Source organism: Physella acuta, unplaced genomic scaffold (assembly GCF_028476545.2).
Source record: "Physella acuta isolate Inbredline_101_S28 unplaced genomic scaffold, ASM2847654v3 ptg000875l, whole genome shotgun sequence".
NCBI classification, from domain to species: domain Eukaryota; kingdom Metazoa; phylum Mollusca; class Gastropoda; family Physidae; genus Physella; species Physella acuta.
The window spans coordinates 541,995-560,971 of NW_026732392.1; the positions used below are offsets into that span (position 1 = coordinate 541,995).

General features: G+C 33.4%; 2 protein-coding genes across 2 annotated transcripts in view; both read left to right on the plus strand.

Moving 5' to 3' along the window:
- LOC131952509 (1-phosphatidylinositol 4,5-bisphosphate phosphodiesterase gamma-1) overlaps positions 1–7,110 on the plus strand; it is a 33,215-nt gene extending 26,105 nt beyond the window's left edge. The window contains exons 35-39 of the mRNA XM_059315200.1: positions 1,368–1,482; positions 2,270–2,428; positions 2,955–3,043; positions 4,188–4,372; positions 6,123–7,110. Coding sequence (XP_059171183.1) covers positions 1,368–1,482; positions 2,270–2,428; positions 2,955–3,043; positions 4,188–4,372; positions 6,123–6,171 — 597 coding nt within the window. The 3' untranslated portion in view covers positions 6,172–7,110. The remainder of the gene's footprint in view (positions 1–1,367; positions 1,483–2,269; positions 2,429–2,954; positions 3,044–4,187; positions 4,373–6,122) is intronic.
- A 7,810-nt stretch (positions 7,111–14,920) lies between these two features.
- Positions 14,921–17,669, plus strand: LOC131952527 (H/ACA ribonucleoprotein complex subunit 2-like protein). Its single transcript, XM_059315237.1, has 2 exons — positions 14,921–15,022; positions 17,140–17,669. The coding sequence occupies exon 2, from the start codon at positions 17,147–17,149 to the stop codon at positions 17,624–17,626; it is 480 nt and encodes a 159-aa protein (XP_059171220.1). The 5' UTR covers positions 14,921–15,022; positions 17,140–17,146; the 3' UTR covers positions 17,627–17,669.
- Positions 17,670–18,977: the final 1,308 nt, after the last annotated feature.

Below are 18,977 nucleotides of genomic sequence, written 5' to 3' on the forward strand. Positions count from 1 at the left end.
ACTGTATCATATAATGCCTACTTTTTTTTTATACTTTCCATCAGTGTACGTTTTCTGTTTCAATATTTTATTTCTCCTAACTCTACTGTATCATATAATGTCTATTTTTTTTTATACTTTCCATCTGTGTACGTTTTCTGTTTCAATATTTTATTTCTCCTAACTCTACTGTATCATATAATGTCTATTTTTTTTTATACTTTCCATCTGTGTAAGTTTTCTGTTTCAATATTTTATTTCTCCTGACTCTACTGTATCATATAATGTCTAATTTTTTTATATACTTTCCATCAGTGTAAGTTTTCTGTTTCAATATTTTATTTCTCCTGACTCTACTGTATCATATAATGCCTACTTTTTTTTTTATTCTTTCCATCAGTGTAAGTTTTCTGTTTCAATATTTTATTTCTCCTGACTCTACTGTATCATATAATGCCTACTTTTTTTTTTATTCTTTCCATCAGTGTAAGTTTTCTGTTTCAATATTTTATTTCTCCTGACTCTACTGTATCATATAATGCCTACTTTTTTTTTATTCTTTCCATCAGTGTAAGTTTTCTGTTTCTGTATTTTATTTCTCCTGACTCTACTGTATCATATAATGCCTACTTTTTTTTTTATTCTTTCCATCAGTGTAAGTTTTCTGTTTCAGTATTTTATTTCTCCTGACTCTACTGTATCATATAATGCCTACTTTTTTTTTTATTCTTTCCATCAGTGTAAGTTTTCTGTTTCAATATTTTATTTCTCCTGACTCTACTGTATCATATAATGCCTACTTTTTTTTTATTCTTTCCATCAGTGTAAGTTTTCTGTTTCTGTATTTTATTTCTCCTGACTCTACTGTATCATATAATGCCTACTTTTTTTTTATTCTTTCCATCAGTGTAAGTTTTCTGTTTCAATATTTTATTTCTTCTGAGTCTACTAAATAACATAATGTCAAGTGTTTGTTATTTTCAAAAAATTAATATGCAAGCAATAAATTGAAAGAAATCTTTGTTGGACTTGATAGATTTGTATAAGGCCTACTTTCCCAGCCACTTTGATTAAATAAGCTCTCAGCTTTGTAAAGCTAATTAGAAAGTAATTTTACATGATAATCTTCCAATAATTTTATTGTAATTTTTAAAAAGCAGCACCATGATAATAACTAATGGCCTTGTTGAAAAAAAACCCTCCAAAGATAGTTTTTAATTTTTATTTACAGAATGTATTGTTTTGCTATACAAATAGTGTATTTTACATACATATTTTACTATACAACAGTATAGTATTTAATAAGACATTACCTTATTTTTATAAATACAAAGACCTTATATCTAATTATATTCAACTTTATACTGTTGTGTACTTTCCCCCCACAGATTATAGGAGCTCGGCATCTAGTGAAACAAGGCCGGGGTATTGCTAGTCCTTATGTGGAGATTGAGATAGCTGGCATTGAATGCGACAATCAAAAGTACAAAACTACCCCTCATGGTGAGTGGCTAGTTACTTCAGCACTTGTAGCTTACTTCAGCCAACCTGGGTTATTTCAGAACTTGTCTAAAAAAAAGTCTCGAGTTCAAACCCTCCTGTAGATAAGGCTCGATCCCTTCCAACACTAAAAATTAAGAACGAAGAAGAAGAAGAACCTGTCTGTTACTTAGCACTGCTTGGTTACTTCAGCACTTGGTTACTCACTGGTTACTTCAGGTCAAAGTGTCTTGTTACAGTTTTTAACCTTCAGATAAACAAAACCAGGAAATTTATATCTACTTGATAACTTTGATATTTATAGGTTAAGATGGAGGTTTGTGTGGTCGGGTTGGTAAGCTCATGTTTGCTGAACCGAAAAGTCCAGAGTTCCAACCCCCTGGGCTGGTGACAGTAACTCTTCTAGGAGAGACAACTCAAACAACTGCTGCCTTGTAGTTTGTTCTTGGTTGGACAAAGTCTATGGAAGTAAATCCAAACAGAAAAGTAGGCTGAAATTGAAGACAATGGCCTAGAATGCATATAACAAGTTGACATGTAATACTTAATTGTTTTGGAGGGAATCACTTCTAACACTAGAATTAAGAAAGAAGAAGAAGAATGGTTTGAGATGCTTAAGGATCCACCTTCATTAGTAGAACTTAAGCGCATTTCCAGCGCTCAATACAGAAATAATTTCTTTATAATCAGGACTCTATTATATGTGTATTGTGTTGTGTTTGTTTAATGCACTATCTTCTTTTAGTTATTTCATGTATTTCCCTGCCCAACCTTTGACCTCTTGTTGCAGTGGACAATGGTCTAAACCCAGTCTGGACGGACTCGTGTGTGTTTGACATCATGTGCCCAGAGCTGGCTCTCATCAGGTTTGCTGTCATGGACGAGGACATGTTTGGTGACCCAAATTTTCTTGGTCAGGCCACATACCCTGTCCAGTGCATCAAACAAGGTTGGGCTTTACATTTACATTTTGTAAAAAAAATATGAATTAAGTATATTATAATCTTGTGCATGGTTGGGTAAGTAAAGCTCATGGCTGCTAAAAAGAAAAGTCCTGAGTTCAAACCCTTGGGCCAATAAGGCTTGACAGCTTGATCAGCAACCCATCTAGGAGATACAACTCCAAAATCAAACAACTGCTGCCTTGTAGTTTATTCTTGGTTGTACAAAGGCTATGGAAGCAAATCCAGAAAGAAAAGCAGGCTGAAATCATAGTGAATGACCTATATAACACACAATTTAACATATAGTACTTCATTTGTTACGGAAATCCCTTCCAACATTACAAATGAAGAAATTTTACCTAACTAAAGAATGCAAACCTGCCTTACTTTCTTTACCTTTTGTTTATTATAAAATTGTTATCTGATTTCCAACTTGTAGAACAAAATTTTGTGTAAATAATTATTCTGATTATTTTCACCCTAAAACAAACAATAATTGTGTGTTAAAGTGGGTTTGTGTTTCTCGTACAGGCTACAGGTCTATACAACTGTGTAATGGCTACACAGAGAAGTTGGAGCTGGCTTCATTGTTGGTGCACGTGGACATGAGAAATCCTAAGGTAAGCTTGGCTTATAGAGGAGAGGGCTCAATGGTGGATCTAAATTCTTGATGTTACCAGTAACTTTGATTAATAATGCAGAGGGGGTGCGGGATTTTTTTTTTGACATTAGCTGAGATAGTTAACAACTTTTTTTTAAAATTGTTCTTTTTCCAATTTTTCTGGTTATTTTGACCATTTTTTCAATGTCACAGTGAATTTTTTTAAAATATTCATTCTTTGTAGATACTATCTCCTTCTCCCCTCCCCCACCTCCTTCCTGCTCATAAGAAGCTGCATTGCTTTGTAAACGGAGTGCTATTTTGACACTGATACAAACTCTAAGAAATTTTCTTTGTCTTCCCTTGTGGGTTCCACTCCAAAAACTCTGTGCAGTGATGTTTTGTTTTCTAAGGGTGTATTAAATAAAAACCTGAGTAGTTATTTGATTTCTGGGTATGAATGATATGGTTTAGTGTCTACTTAGCCATTATGCTAAATATGAAGGCCAACCCAGTTCTATACTGTAACACCTGGCAAGCAGTGGCTTTGTTAAACAAAACACAATCACATTGAGTACATTTTCTTCTGTATCAGGGCTGGTGTTAGGAAAATGTCATTGCTAAAGTAATAATAATAACAAAAACATAGATGCAGCTTCTATTTATTATATTTTTTTCCCCACAAATACGCTAACTGCTTATCACCATCAATATATTATTTACATTGCTCAACCCATGCGTAAAATGTTACTCTTCACTATGATGGGGTAGCGTGGTCAGTTAGTAGTGCACATGACTGCTGGCTGGAAATTCTTGAGTTCAGATCCTAGATTTGATTCCATGTGATGTCCTTGAGTCCACCAAACTCTGATAGGTGCCTGACTCACATTAGGGAAAGTAAAGGCAACTGGGTGTAGTGCTGACCACACTATCCCTTTTATATGCAGAGGTCCACATAAATGGGTGAACTTCATCTGCCCTATAGACTTTTTACGCAAAGGTCAGCAGAAACAGGGGAACTCTACTTCATCTGCCCCATAGACTTTATATGCAAAGGTCTGCAGAAACAGGTGAACTCTACTTCATCTGCCCTATAGATGCCCAGGGTAACATACTAACAGATAGTTCATCAAGTAACTGACTTGTGTCTTCTGTTGACCCAGGAAGGGGAAGAGAGTGACATCTATGCCAGCATTCAGGAGCTGAGGGAGGAGTCGGACAAGCTGACGGCGGAGCTGGAGAGTCTGGAGATCAGGGGTGACAGGGAGCACGCCATTGTGCTGAAACGTGAGCTGCAGCAGACGCAGGAGAGGCTGCTGGCCAAGCGCCAAGAGAGACAACTGAGGAAGTAAGTTTTTTGTTGAGACAACTGAGGAAGTAAGTTTTTTGTTGAGACAACTGAGGAAGTAAGTTTTTTGTTGAGACAACTGAGGAAGTAAGTTTTTTGTAGGGACAACTGAGGAAGTAAGTTTTTTGTTGAGACAACTGAGGAAGTAAGTTTTTTGTAGGGACAACTGAGGAAGTAAGTTTTTTGTTGAGACAACTGAGGAAGTAAGTTTTTTGTAGGGACAACTGAGGAAGTAAGTTTTTTGTTGAGACAACTGAGGAAGTATGTTTTTTGTTGAGACAACTGAGGAAGTAAGTTTTTTGTTGGGACAACTGAGGAAGTATGTTTTTTGTTGAGACAACTGAGAAAGTAAGTTTTTTTGTAGGGACAACTGAGGAAGTAAGTTTTTTTGTAGGGACAACTGAGGAAGTAAGTTTTTTGTTGGGACAACTGAGGAAGTATGTTTTTTGTTGAGACAACTGAGGAAGTAAGTTTTTTGTTGGGACAACTGAGGAAGTATGTTTTTTGTTGAGACAACTGAGGAAGTAAGTTTTTTGTTGAGACAACTGATGAAGTTTTTTGTAGGGAAAACTGAGGAAGTAAGTTTTTTGTTGAGACAACTGAGGAAGTAAGTTTTTTGTAGAGACAACTGAGGAAGTAAGTTTTTTGTAGGGACAACTGAGGAAGTAAGTTTTTTGTAGGGACAACTGAGGAAGTAAGTTTTTTGTAGAGACAACTGAGTAGTAAGTTTTTTGTAGGGACAACTGAGGAAGTAAGTTTTTTTGTAGGGACAACTGAGGAAGTAAGTTTTTTGTAGGGACAACTGAGGAAGTAAGTTTTTTGTAGAGACAACTGAGGAAGTAAGTTTTTTGTAGAGACAACTGAGGAAGTAAGTTTTTTATATAGACAACTGAGGAAGTAAGTTTTTGTAGACAACTGAGGAAGTAAGTTTTTGTAGGGACAACTGAGGAAGTAAGTTTTTTGTAGGGACAACTGAGGAAGTAAGTTTTTTGTAGGGACAACTGAGGAAGTAAGTTTTTTGTAGGGACAACTGAGGAAGTATGTTTTTTTGTAGAGACAACTGAGGAAGTAAGTTTTTTGTAGAGACAACTGAGGAAGTAAGTTTTTTGTAGGGACAACTGAGGAAGTAAGTTTTTTGTAGGGACAACTGAGGAAGTAAGTTTTTTGTAGAGACAACTGAGGAAGTAAGTTTCTTTGGATAGACAACTCAGTTTTTTTATATAGACAACTGAGGAAGTAAGTTTTTTTGTAGAGACAACTGAGAAAGTAAGTTTTTTTGTAGGGACAACTGAGGAAGTAAGTTTTTTGTATAGACAACTGAAGAAGTTAGTTTTTTGTAGATACAACTAAGGGAGTAAGTTTTTTTGTATAGACAATTTAAGAAGTTAGTTTTTTTATATAGACAACACTAAGAAGTAAGTTTTTTTGTATAGACAACTTGGGAAGTTTTTTTGTATAGGTAACTTAAGAAGTAATCTTGAGATAAGGTGAAATATGGATTAGGTAGTGCAAACCACCAAGTTAAGCTAGAAGTGATGGTTTTCTATTTCACTGTTGTATTTATGGGTTATTGTTCCTATTTTGTTGAAAGACCAGGGAACCCACTCAAAAATGAAGTCAATTAATTAAGTATAAATTATTCATTAATTTTGAATAAACATTGGGTTTTTTGTAATTTTTGCAACTTAAAAAAAATTAATCCCAATAATTTACGAATGTTACAAAAACCAAATTTTGGCTAACTTTTCAGGGCCTGCTCAAGGCATCAAGTCAAGTACATCAGACAGTCCAACACATAATCCCCAACTAGAACACTACAATTCTTAGAACACAGGCCATAACTGTTTCATGTTGATTGTCTAGAAACTTTATAAAAAATGTTAAATAGTTATGAATGGAAAGTTATGGAATGTTATGTATGTTGCTGTTATACTGACCCCTAAATGGATTCTTTTGTTGCTTTTTTGTTATATATAATTAAGGTATAAGATAGTAGTAATGTAATTTAGAGTACTGTTATCAGTTTATATTGAATCTTGTAAAAAAGGAGTTAGCTAATTAAATATAGCTTGGTTCACTATTACAGAGAATACTTTATTAAGGTGTATTTACCAAAAAGTATTAATGGTTTAATAAATGGCAATATTTCCATGTGAACCATTAGTTTATTCAACAATGTTATTTGTAGTTTCAGTAAAAAAAAAATTAATTTTTTTTACTAACTTGTAAATTGCTAGCTTTGAATTATAGAAAAAACCATTCTCCTATTGCTGTGTAGAAATTTTTTTTAGATAAACAAAAGCAAGGCTTAACATTATCCCATTTTAGTTTATCTTTTGCAATTATTTTTTGGAGGTATTATTTATATCGTGATCTTACAACATTATTTACAAACAAATTGATTTTGTGTTATTTTTCAAATAGTATTCAAAAGTTGCAAGTGTTTTGCTAATGGTTACTGCTTTACATATATACACTCACACTAGGGTGATGTTTATTTATATTTGTTGATGTGTTTCTCAAATTTTTTTCCCTAAATTTACGTATTTTAGTTGTTTTTTTTCTCTATTAGTTTTTAAAATTAGTTTTGTGAGTTTTGTTTTTTTTAGATTTCATTTTTCAGCCAAAAGTGGTCATTAAAATAGGTGGGTTTAAGTAAGTGTTTTTCTAACTTTATTTTTTTAATTATTTTTATTGTTACCGAATTGTTTCTTTAAACTCATCAGGTTTAACTGATTTTGTCAGAAACTTCATGCTACATTTTTTTTATTCGTATGTCAGTCATTTGTTTTAATTTTGCTCTAAATCTTTTGTTTCATATAAAAATTCTAATTCTACACTATTTTTTTTATAAAATAATTCAGTATATCGGTCAATTTATCTGGATTTTGCTCTTTTCTTTCTGTTTATAAAAATTCAAAGGTTTTTTAAAATAATTCTCTTTACATGACTTCTAGTTTTTATTTTGTTCAGCTCAATTTATTCTAATACTATCTTTATATCTATTTAGAAAATGAAAATATTTTGTTTAATGTGGAATTACAATTGGTATTTCAAATAGACTTGATGTCTAACTACCTTTTCTGTTAATTAATTGTCAATAATTCTTATAAATGATCACTTCTGAATTTGATCACTACTGTTGATCAATGACCACATACTTCACAAATAATACTTGTTTTGTTTGCAAAAAAGATACTTTATTTCACTTTGAAAACTTGGTTGTTTTTTGTAAGATTTTCTTTTCTTGTTCCATATGATTTCATGTTAATAAAAAATAAAGATTATATTTGTAGAGCTAGAGAATTTCTGTAGGATCTCATTTTCTTTGTTCATCTACCTTCTAATGTACATTGCCCAAACATTGTTTTCAAACATTTTCTTTGTTAAATATTGTTTTGAAATGGTTTTTATTTTAAACTTTGCCAGTATCTCAACATGGTTGGAGAGTATTTTGTAAATAAAGATTTGTGTAATGGACCATATATAAAAATGTAAATCTTCTTTAGGTTTTGAGAATTTTTGCCTACTTTGATCATGTTCTTTTTCAAACTTCCTACTAGTTCTTTAAAATATTTTTTTTTCATTAAATTGTTTTAAAAACAGATAACCTTTTTTTAAAAACACTGATAAAGACGTTATTCTTTTCCTTTTTTTTCACTTGTTTTTTGTTTTTAGAAGATTGTTACCAGAGACAATCATAATAAAGGTCAAATTTATATTTCACTGATTAAGGATATAATTTTGTGTCCAATTAATTTTCACCATCCATACCTAGCCTATTTAGATCTGTATGGAGCATATTAAAAGAGATATTAATACAAAGATTGCTGCAATTATTAATACAAACTATGGATATTAATGGAGCTTTGTAATAATAGCAGCCACACTTCAAATAATATCCCTGTGTTGTATCTTATTATTTAGAGTTTTTGTTTATATTATAATTCATAATTTTATACATAATTGATTACAATCACTTTTTAAATACTTTAAACTAATTGATTTATTTAATTAGTTGCATTTTTTAAAAATCTACCTTCTTTTTGTGTATTATGTAAAATCTTACTGTATTATATGTTCGATTTCACTTTTTCAAGTCTTATTTCAGGAAAATTTCATTTGTAGAAAACTATGCATAAGTTTGTAATTGAGTGTGTATGTTTTTGTTTTATATTTGTTCAGCTGAATACATTTGTTATTTTCTTTATGTTTTTTCCTATATTTTTCCCATCCTCCTTTTGTAATGTTTTCTCACAGTAACTATACCCAGTGCTGTTTTTATTAATAAATGCAGTGTGATGATTTACTTTTTAGAATACCTAAACTTTAATTGGTTTAATTTGACTGTTACCGAAACCGTTAAATTAGATTAGCTATCTAATATCCGTCTATTAATATATAGGCTTCGGTCTGACCCATGCATGTACAAAAATACTTCAGTACTTTACAAATAAATTCTTAAGATATTTATTTATTTTCTCCTTTGAATATAAAATCAATTATATAGGCTCTCGTCAATGAACTTGAAAATTTTTTTTTTTTTCCAATTTTCTGATAAGTCGCTGCCGAAATAGCATAACTACTGTGCTATTTTTAACTTCTACTAAAACCCATTCATCAATCACATAAATGTTTTTTTAAATAATAGTGCTTGTACTATGCAATATGTCATTCCACTGCATAAAGCATCATCCAAACACATTTTAATTATACAAATAAAGCACTGGGTATATTTCTAATGAGATGGAGAAACTGTTTTGAAATACTTGGGTCTACATATTTTCATGCCTTGTTGTTTACTGTGTTGGGTCCATGCTTTCTTGATTTATTTTTTTTTAGGGGCGATTTCTCTTTTTATCATTGTCATAAATATTTTGCCACACAAAGGGTGCTTTAAAATTGTATAAAGGTTAGTTGTGGTTGTTACACTTTTGTTGATTCTCTAAACACTCTTCAGACTTTTTTTTTCATCTCTGTTGATTTCTTGGTATATAAAATTTGTAATTAGAAGTAAAATGTTTAAATATAAAGTTTGTAAAATGTATGTAAATGTGTGTACTACTTTCTCTGAGAGCAAATCAAAAGCCTTAGAAATTGTCAAGTGTAAAGTGCCTCACTTTTTATTTTTATTCTAAAATTAATTTAAAAAAAAAAAATCAATCCTAAATTTCATTTTTTAAAATATTTTAACCCTTAAATGACCATACAATGTCTAAAATGAACATTATATTATGATTTCCATCATACAGTCTAGACTAAGTGGGATATAATCTAGACTTCAGTGGGATACAATCTAAGACTAAGTGGGATACAGCACATCTAAACTAAGTGGGATACAGCACATCTTAACTAAGTGGGATACAGCACATCTTAACTAAGTGGGATACAGCACATCTAAACTAAGTGGGATACAATCTAAGACTAAGTGGGATACAGCACATCTAAACTAAGTGGGATACAGCACATCTAAACTAAGTGGGATACAGCACATCTTAACTAAGTGGGATACAGCACATCTTAACTAAGTGGGATACAGCACATCTTAACTAAGTGGGATACAGCACATCTTAACTAAGTGGGATACAGTCTAGACCAAGTGGGATACAATCTAGACTAATTGTGATACAATCTAAGACTAAATGGGACACAGCACATCTAGACAATGTGTTGACACAAAAACTGTGGTTATTTAATGGTTAAATCACTAGCTACATCTAAAACATTTTTGAAAGCATTTTCAACTTCTTTTTCTAATTTGCTTTTTAGCATTTCAAGTCTCTTTTTTTAGTACTTGTAGTCATCTAGTGTTAGAAGTGTGAGTCTAGTCAGTGTCTGTGTGATGTAGGATAAACTATAAGGTGTTGAATACAGTGGGGCTCTGTTCAAATGGTTATTAGAGCTAAAGGATCTTGTCCAGATAAGCCCCGCCACTAATGCGAAAAGTGTAATGGCAAAAAATTAAGCCCGCCAGTTTTTACCAGCTCCAATTAAATGCAGGCAAGCAACATTGACATTAAACGAACGCCATAAAAATAACTCCTTTAAGGTTGAGGATGGATTAAAAACTAAAAGTACAATTTTTTTTTTAATAATCTTTTTTGTGTGCTGATGGTGGGGCTTATCTGAACAAGGTCCGAGCTAAATAATCTTTTACTAAGGACAGAACTTTTTTAGAAAATTGTTTTCACATTATTTTATGTATTTGACAAAAAATATGACACTGTTTTATGTAATTGACAAAAAAAATTTTTTTTTTAATAGTTGAAAAAAAATTAACGTAATGATTTTTTTGTTTTAAAAATATTTCAATCTCCAACATGTGTACTGATGAACTACTATAAATAAAAAATGAAACAGCAACAAAATAATTAACAAGTAGTCATTATATAAGCTAATAAAACTATGCTCTTATCTAGCAGTAGATGATATAAAGTTAACTTCTGCCTGCAGAAGATCATAATTTTTTTATTGTGGAGTGCCACTGTTTATCCAATTTTGCCCACCCGGTGTACCCAGTTAAAAGAAGGCTTGAATTTGCATCAGAACTGACTGCACTGTTAAAGTAAATTTTTTGTTAAAAAAAAAATAATAGCTTTAATTTTTTTTCGTCCCCTTTGTTGTTGAATTAATTTTTGACACAATTTTTCGCCACATATTTCATTTATTCTTTATTTGTTGCGTCATTTTATAGTTGGCGATTTTGAAAGTACTAAAATAGATGGTGGAAGTTTTAAGTAATAAGTTTGCACAAAAACAACATGATCAGATCTGTTATTTAGTGCCTGGGTTGATTCACAGAATGTTTTTGGGCTTGTTGTATTTATAACCAAACCAGTGCTTGTTCTGTTGTAAAATTCAGATTTTATCAAAGTAATATGAACAGAAATAGTTTTTTAATTGTGCAGGAGATTGCTTCCAGGGGCCTAGAAATTTAAGAACCCCATCCATATTTCTCATAACATCAATCATCCCCGTATTATATGTTATTACTTTAAGGGGCTCCCACATAATGTTTAGCCTGATACATGCCTAATCAGACACTTAATTTTAAATGTTCTACCTCTTCTGTCCTAAGAAAGTTTCTGCAGTGTTAACATTTGGAAGGTTTCTGAAACCTCTAGTCTATAAATAGATATTAGTCACATGATTTGCAAGCTCCTGTGCACACTGGTAACTGAAGCATTTATGACTGGTTTAGATTAAATATTTTTATCGTAAAATCTTGACTGCTTTACATTAAAAAGTGGTTTTATTAAAACATCTTCTATACCATTTCTAAAATTCAGCTGCAAATGAAATAGTTGCTATTGATACTGTATGATGTGTTCATATAAAATGGACTCATATATGCAACTTAGAAAACTGATTACGTTTGCTTTTGTTAAAAATGAAAAAGTGTGTTAGATTGTTTTCAAATGTTGTTTATGTTGTTAGATTTAAACTTCCAGTCTTTCTTTTGTTTCTTATTTTTTAAAAAAAACATCTTCTTCACATGAAACAGTATGAAATTATTTTCAACACCTGTATATACAAATGAAGTGATTTCCTGATGTGTTCTCTACTACCAGTTAGTGTATATGTCAATTTAAAACATTTATAAGTAGAATTGCTTATGAGACAAGTTTTTATATTCTGCCGTTCAACAAAAAACAAACACGACTTTTTTTCTCTGAGCTAACAAAATTATGTTTTACCTTTTTCTCCTTTATTTTTGATAATTCTATACCACACCGTGTTTCGAATCTCACACTTCACAATCTATTCATCAATTTTACTTTTTAAAAAAGTCGTTTTTTTTTCTTCAAATGAATGTACGCAACACATTGTTTAACTGGGGCTTAATTTTTTTTTTACTTTTTGCTTCTATTTGACAGAAGCAGGCCCATATTTTTATTCAATTATTATTCAGTTGAATTGCATTTTTAAAAATGTTTTCAATATTTTGAAAGCAACTCTTGGGATGCAAATTACAATTTTATATTCTTTAGATTATGAAAAATTATCTTTTTCTTAAATGAATCAAATTAATACAACACCAGATTATTTTACATTATTTTATTTTATTAAGAAATAAAACAGTTGCCTTGCCTTAATCTTACAAAATTAATGGACAAGAGCAATCCTTCAGCTAACACTGAAATCAAATCAATAATTATAAAAATTAACTCTTTTTTTAAATACACTCTAGACTATTTATGTTATACATAAAAAAATATTTTTTTGCAAATAGTTCATTTAAATTTAATACAATTTTCATTCAATCACTCCATGTAGAACAAACAAATTATCTAATTACTTGTGGTATTGAATAATTACTGTGTCTTCATGATGTTTCTTCTTCACTGGCTTGTGCCAGCTGTAGTTACAACTTTGTTTGATGTTGTGTGACTATGTTGTTGTTCATTGTTACCATGAATCAGATAATAAAAAGATGATTTAATAATACATTTCGTCTTTCGTTTGTGTTTGAAAAACCCTTTAGTGAAGTTAATATGTTATGCTACCCTTTCAAACCTGATGGCCCATCGGGCATGTGAAGTAGAATTACATGCTTCTGTTACCATGGCAGACAAAAGAATATTTTATGGTCAGCTAGCTGCCTCGATATTATCTGGTCAGCGCTATGCCCAGCAGCCTTTATTTTCCCTAACTTGAGTCAGGTACCCATCAGAGCTGGTTCGTCTCAGGGAGGTCCTACAGATTCAGGGTATGGGATCAGAACTTAAAACTTTCAAGTCAGTAACCATTTAATTAGTGAAGTGATGTACTGTTATGTACTTTTGGTTGTCCAATCATTAATTTTTAAGTCTTTATTATGCTATACATTCCTAGGACTTTTGTGTGAGTAGAGGAGGGGTGGGGTTGAAAACAAATATTTTTATCTCTCCCTCCACATTGCTGCACAGTGTCGAAAATAAGACACCCCCCCCCCCCCCTCCAAACGCCCCTTACCAGTGTTTCTTCCAGACTTTTTTCTCCGGGGGGGCACTTGAAATCTTCGGGGGGTCGGTAAACTTTCTTTGGGGGGGGGGGGGGGGGGGACACTGTTAAAAGTATATATTTTCTATATAAATTATATAAATTTCATTTCGTTCGGGGGGGCGGTAAAAATTTTTCGGGGGGGCAAAGCCCCCCCGAAGAGATGCCTGGAAGAAACTCTGCCCCTTACAACGCCTTAAATATGATATCACATCTCAGCCAGCCACCCCCACAACTCAAAATGAGAATTCTTTTTTTAAACGCCGCTTTCAGTTTAGTGTCAACAGTTTAGTGTATTATATTACAAAAACAGTCTTTGAAACCGCGAAATAACGACAAAACTTTTTTAAAATGTAAAAGCGTGCCGTCACACTTTCTGAAACCCCCCCCCCCCTTCCATCACCATTGTTAGGGGTCGTCCATAAATGACGTCACAATCGTAGGGGGGAGGGGGGGTTCAAAATTTTGTGACGGTGTGTGATGAGGGGCAAGGGGGAGGGGGGGGGTTCAGTTGGTGTGACGTCACACTTTTGCATTATAAAAAGGCAATGTTAGAAAAAGAGTTTTAGCCGTTATTTCGCGTTTTAGAAAACGGTTTTAAAAAATGGTAATAATAATTGATGAAAATACTCCATGTTGACATAGTTCTGGCAAGATTTTGGAATAATATCGATGTTTTAAGAAAAATTCAACAGCAATTTTGAGGGGGTTGTAGGTTGAGGTGTGATGTCATTTTAGTGGGGGGGGGTCTGGCTTTTTGCGATGACGTGTGATGGAGGGGAGGGGGGAGGTAAAAATCGTCAAAAAAAGCGTGACATCATTTAACACATTTATGGATGACCCCTTACACGCAGTAGCGTAGCGAGGGGGGGGGGCGGGGGGGGACATATGTCCCCGGGCGCCGACCTTAGGGGGGCGCCAAATTGAAAGGTTGAGGGGGGGGTGCAAATGAAAAGTTCGAGGGGGGGGTGCAAATCGAAAGTTTGAGGGGGGGGGGGTGCAAATGAAAAGTTCGAGGGGGGGGGGTGCAAATCGAAAATTTGCTCCCAAGGGGGCGCCAAATTGAAAGTATGTCCCCGGGCGCCGGGAAGGGTCGCTACGCCTCTGCTTACACGTCGTCACAAAAAAATCCGAACTCCCACTTTGAGAGAGTGATTTGTATGGACGACCCATCATAAGTCGAAATTAAGTCTTTCTGTGTCAATGGGAAACATCTCAGATACTCACTACTCAGGTTATCTGAAATATAGGCCTAATTACTATAATATAGCAATGTAAAATACGTCACACATTCCTTTCATGTGCGTTGCATCATTCTACTATTTTTATTCCGCCACCACCCTCCCACATACATATATAATAATAAATACATTTAGGCTTACTAGATCTAATAGGCAAATAAAACAGCACTCCCATTTCTAAAATATGGTGGTTTAACATCTAGATCTACTATAATAAAAATTAATTATATACATTTACTTGATTTACAAATCATTAGGTGCACAAGTTCAGATTCCCTATATATCAAAATAAATTAATTAGGTTGAATAAAGCGAAACATTTCTCAGTAGGCCTAACCGGTAGTATTAAAAACAACACTGTTTGTTGTGGTGGAACACCACGCTCTCTATTTCCTAGTGTTGTAGTCTATCGAACAAGAGTCGCAAAGTATTTTTATGCATTTATTTACATTTTTTTTGTGTTTACTGATATGAATATTTTTATTTTGATATTTTAAAAATAGATTTATCGAAACTGCGTTTCACTTTAGCCGCGAGATCGTTTTTCCCCCACAATTGTTCTATGAAAAAGAATACGAAATTGGCCGACCGAAGATTTCTGAATTTCTCAGTGAATCAGTCACCTCGGCCGGCCGGGAACAGGAGTAGCGAGTACTGAAGTCTGAATGAATAGAATACTGAACATTCCCAGTCGACTAAAATTAAATTGAATAAGCAGGCCTATTCTCAGTCGACCACGATCTAATACTTAACTTAACTAGATCTAGAAGTCTAGATCTGGCCTCTTAACTTCTTAATACTTATTACTAGATCTATTATTAGGCCTACTTAATCTTCCTCAGCTGACTAGACTAGATCTAGAATTCTAGACTAGTCACTAGTAGTAGATTTCTAGATCTATTTAATTATATATATTTATTTAATTTGCATAGAAGATTCTAGATCTAGAATCTAGCCCCTAAATGCCCTAATAAAAATAAAAAAATAAAAACAACTTAAGATTCTATTTCATGGGATGGAGTGGTCTAGCGGTAGAGAGCTGGACTGCTAACCCGTAAGCCTCGAGTTCGAATCCGGGTTCAAGTCAGTAAACCGTCTCTGAGTCCACCCAACTCTGATGGGTACCTAACTCACGTTAGGGAAAGTAAAGGCGGCTGGGCATAGTGCTGACCACACTATCTCTTCATATGCCGAGGTCACAGAAACAAGTGAACTCTACTTCACTTGCCCCATAGACCGTCAGGTCTATTTCAGTGTAGTGAGTGTAGGGCTGTAGACTGTAGGGCGTGTAGGGTGTTGATCTATTTCTAGTGCAGGGCCTACAAAAATAATTTTTGTCCTATCCATTTTCTTTTTGCCAGTTTTCACATTAACCTTGTAAGGCTACTATATATATATTACTATATAAGTACTAAGCTAGATCTAGTACTAGTGTTTAAGCTACTACTACTAATATAACTAAAGTAATTCACTTGTGCTACTGGGTATAGTGCTGGCAACGCTATCCCTTCCTTCATATGCTGAAGTCACAGAAACAGGTGAACTCTACTTCACTTGCCCATGGACCTTCAGGTTCCAAAAGCAAAAAGGGAACTTTACCTTTTTAAATTTTTTTACTTCACTTGTATTAACCATTAATGTCCCATTCATTCTACCAAAACTCCACCCATGACGGCCCAATGTAAGGAGCATAACTCTGTATGATCAAGTGAATAGTTTCACAAAATATTTGTTTTTTTCTAAATGAAATTGAAAATTAAGATAAAAACTACTGCTTAATGTTGGGAATAAACCTGGCTTTCCAACAGTATTAAATAGAATATATTATATTCGGTAAAAGTACAGTAAAAAAATAAAAAATGTCGGAGAAAATTCAAAACAGGTCATTTTCGGTAGTCAACTTTATTTATTTTTGTCTAAACAACTAAGCATCGAATTTAACAGTTAAATATCAATTTGGTTATGTTTAAGATAAATAATTCATAAAATACATGCCTAGATACGTTTAAAGGCATTATTTTATTTTATTTTTAACATTAAATCTACTAAAAAAAAGGACAGATGAGTCTAAAATTTCGAGATCGAAAGAAGCTATTATTTTTTATCTTTCAAAAGCGCCATTGAAATTATAAGACCGGAAAAGGATGGTGAAACTATCCGACTTCCTGTTTAGTTAAAAATTAGGATTTGTAGGCCAAATTTTAATGAAACAAATTTAATTTTTCTATGCGTATTTGCAGCGGGCGTTACGGGACATTAACGGTGTCGGGCGGCAGCGGGCGTTACGGGACATTAATGGTTAATTAAAATGGTTGCAGGGCATTTTTATTTTTGCTAGACGTAGAAGCCTAGTATCCCTGCCCCGACTCATCCACCAGCGCTGCAGCATTTTCAGTTTATTATTATTAATACCTGGTGCCATGTTCTGCTTTATCTTGCTTTGGTTTTTCTTAAAATTAATATATTTATCAATAAGTGTAACAAGCTCAATGATATTAAATTTTGAAAAAAAAGGTTTTGAACTATTTTGCTTTAACTTTTCAGACAAGTCATGGGCAAACGCAAGAGATCAGATGTGGACCAATCAATTGACGAAAGTGAAAATGATGTGAGCATCTCTAAGCAACCCAAAATCAGCTGGGAGGAGAAAGTCAAACATTTAAGTCCAATCGCCAGCCCATTGGCCTCCAAGAAATTAACAAAAAGACTTTACAAAATGATTAGTAAAGCCAAGGCAAACAATGCCCTACACAAAGGAATCAAAGATGTCCAAAAGCGTTTACGAAAGGGAGATAAGGGGATTGTCATTTTAGCTGGGGATGTGAGTCCATATGACATCATTTCACATATTCCCATAGTCTGTGAGGAAGGGGAAATTCCATATTGCTACACACCTTCAAAATCTGAACTTGGTGAATCTTACGGCACAAAACGACAAGCATGTGTGGTGCTAATTAAACATCATGACGGCTTTAAAGATCTGTTTGAGGAATGCAAGGCAAAGATTGGTGAAATACCAACATCATACTAAAAACATAATTTTTAAAACTTGTATCAATAAATATAAATTCAACCATCAGTTTTTAAGGTTTTTCAATTCTGGTTTGTGTCTGGTATGCTAAAAGTGAGAAAAAAAATCTGGTCTTGTTTTGTCTTCGTGAAACTAGTGAAAGTGTGTTGAGTATTCATTAAATATTTGCTGTTGTAACTACAGTAGAATTCATTCATACCCTGCTGGGAAATGGGCTGCCACCCAAAGATCTTTGGGGGTTTAACTTTAACCATAAGTGTTAGTCATAGTGGCTGGTTGCCAGTTTATGTAGATTGTACACTATCCATTTTCCAGAAAGTTGCCTGGTTCCTTCCCAGAGCTTTGCATCGGCTGATTGTGTCAGGCAAGTGGTTCCTTAGTTGTATTTTTGTTGAGACAATTGTTTAATGGTGGTCTATGTCATCATCCAAGTCTCAGTAGCACTGATTTTACATTGGAGTTGAATTGTCCCACATTGAATTTAAAATGCATATGTAATTTTTTATTAGTAATATATCTGTATATGATCAACTTGTATTTTCACTGCCTACTACCTTATAAATGTTGTGAAAAAGCACCTAAGTGTTGATCATACTAGAATATAATTTTAAAAAGATTAATTAGAATAAGATGATAACATGGTATTGTATCAATAGCAGTACCTTGTGTTCTATAAATATAAAACATATAAAATTAATATCATATTGAGTTTGGGTGCTGAAGTAGTGTCAATGTGAATCTAGGCTAGTGGACTAGTAATTATATGGCAGTTGTAAAGCTTGGTCAATATTTTAGAGAAAAAAAATTGGGGGGGGGGGGGGGCGGAACTAGTAAAAGGAAGTATTTATTTCTATATAAATTCAATTTCGTTGGAGGGAGAGGAGTAGAAGAGATGCCTGGAAGAACCGGGGGGGGGGGGGTAAAAATCGTCAAGAAATGTGTGACCTCTATACCATATTTCTTTTCAGGACAAAAAGTATAGTAGGTCTACTACCGTAGCCTTTTATAAATTGTATTCTTTGTGACCTATACATGGGTTATTCATAAAAACTTTTCATAAGGATTGTCATTAAACTACGTTGTGGGAGGGGTAAGGAATCAACATAAAGTATTATGCAGAACTATTCATATTATATTTTTAACGCAATTTCCATTTTGGAGAATTGCGTTTATTAACCCGTCATTTCTGGATGTATGAATGGATGGATGGATGTGTGTCCGCAGCTTTAAGTCGTATCTCCTCCTCAACGAAGCAATATCGATGACTAGTTCCAAAAGCAATTATGTTAAGCAAGTTACGAGGATGAACATAGGCCATAAAAATTCCGGGTTTCTTTCATGGATTTCCCGG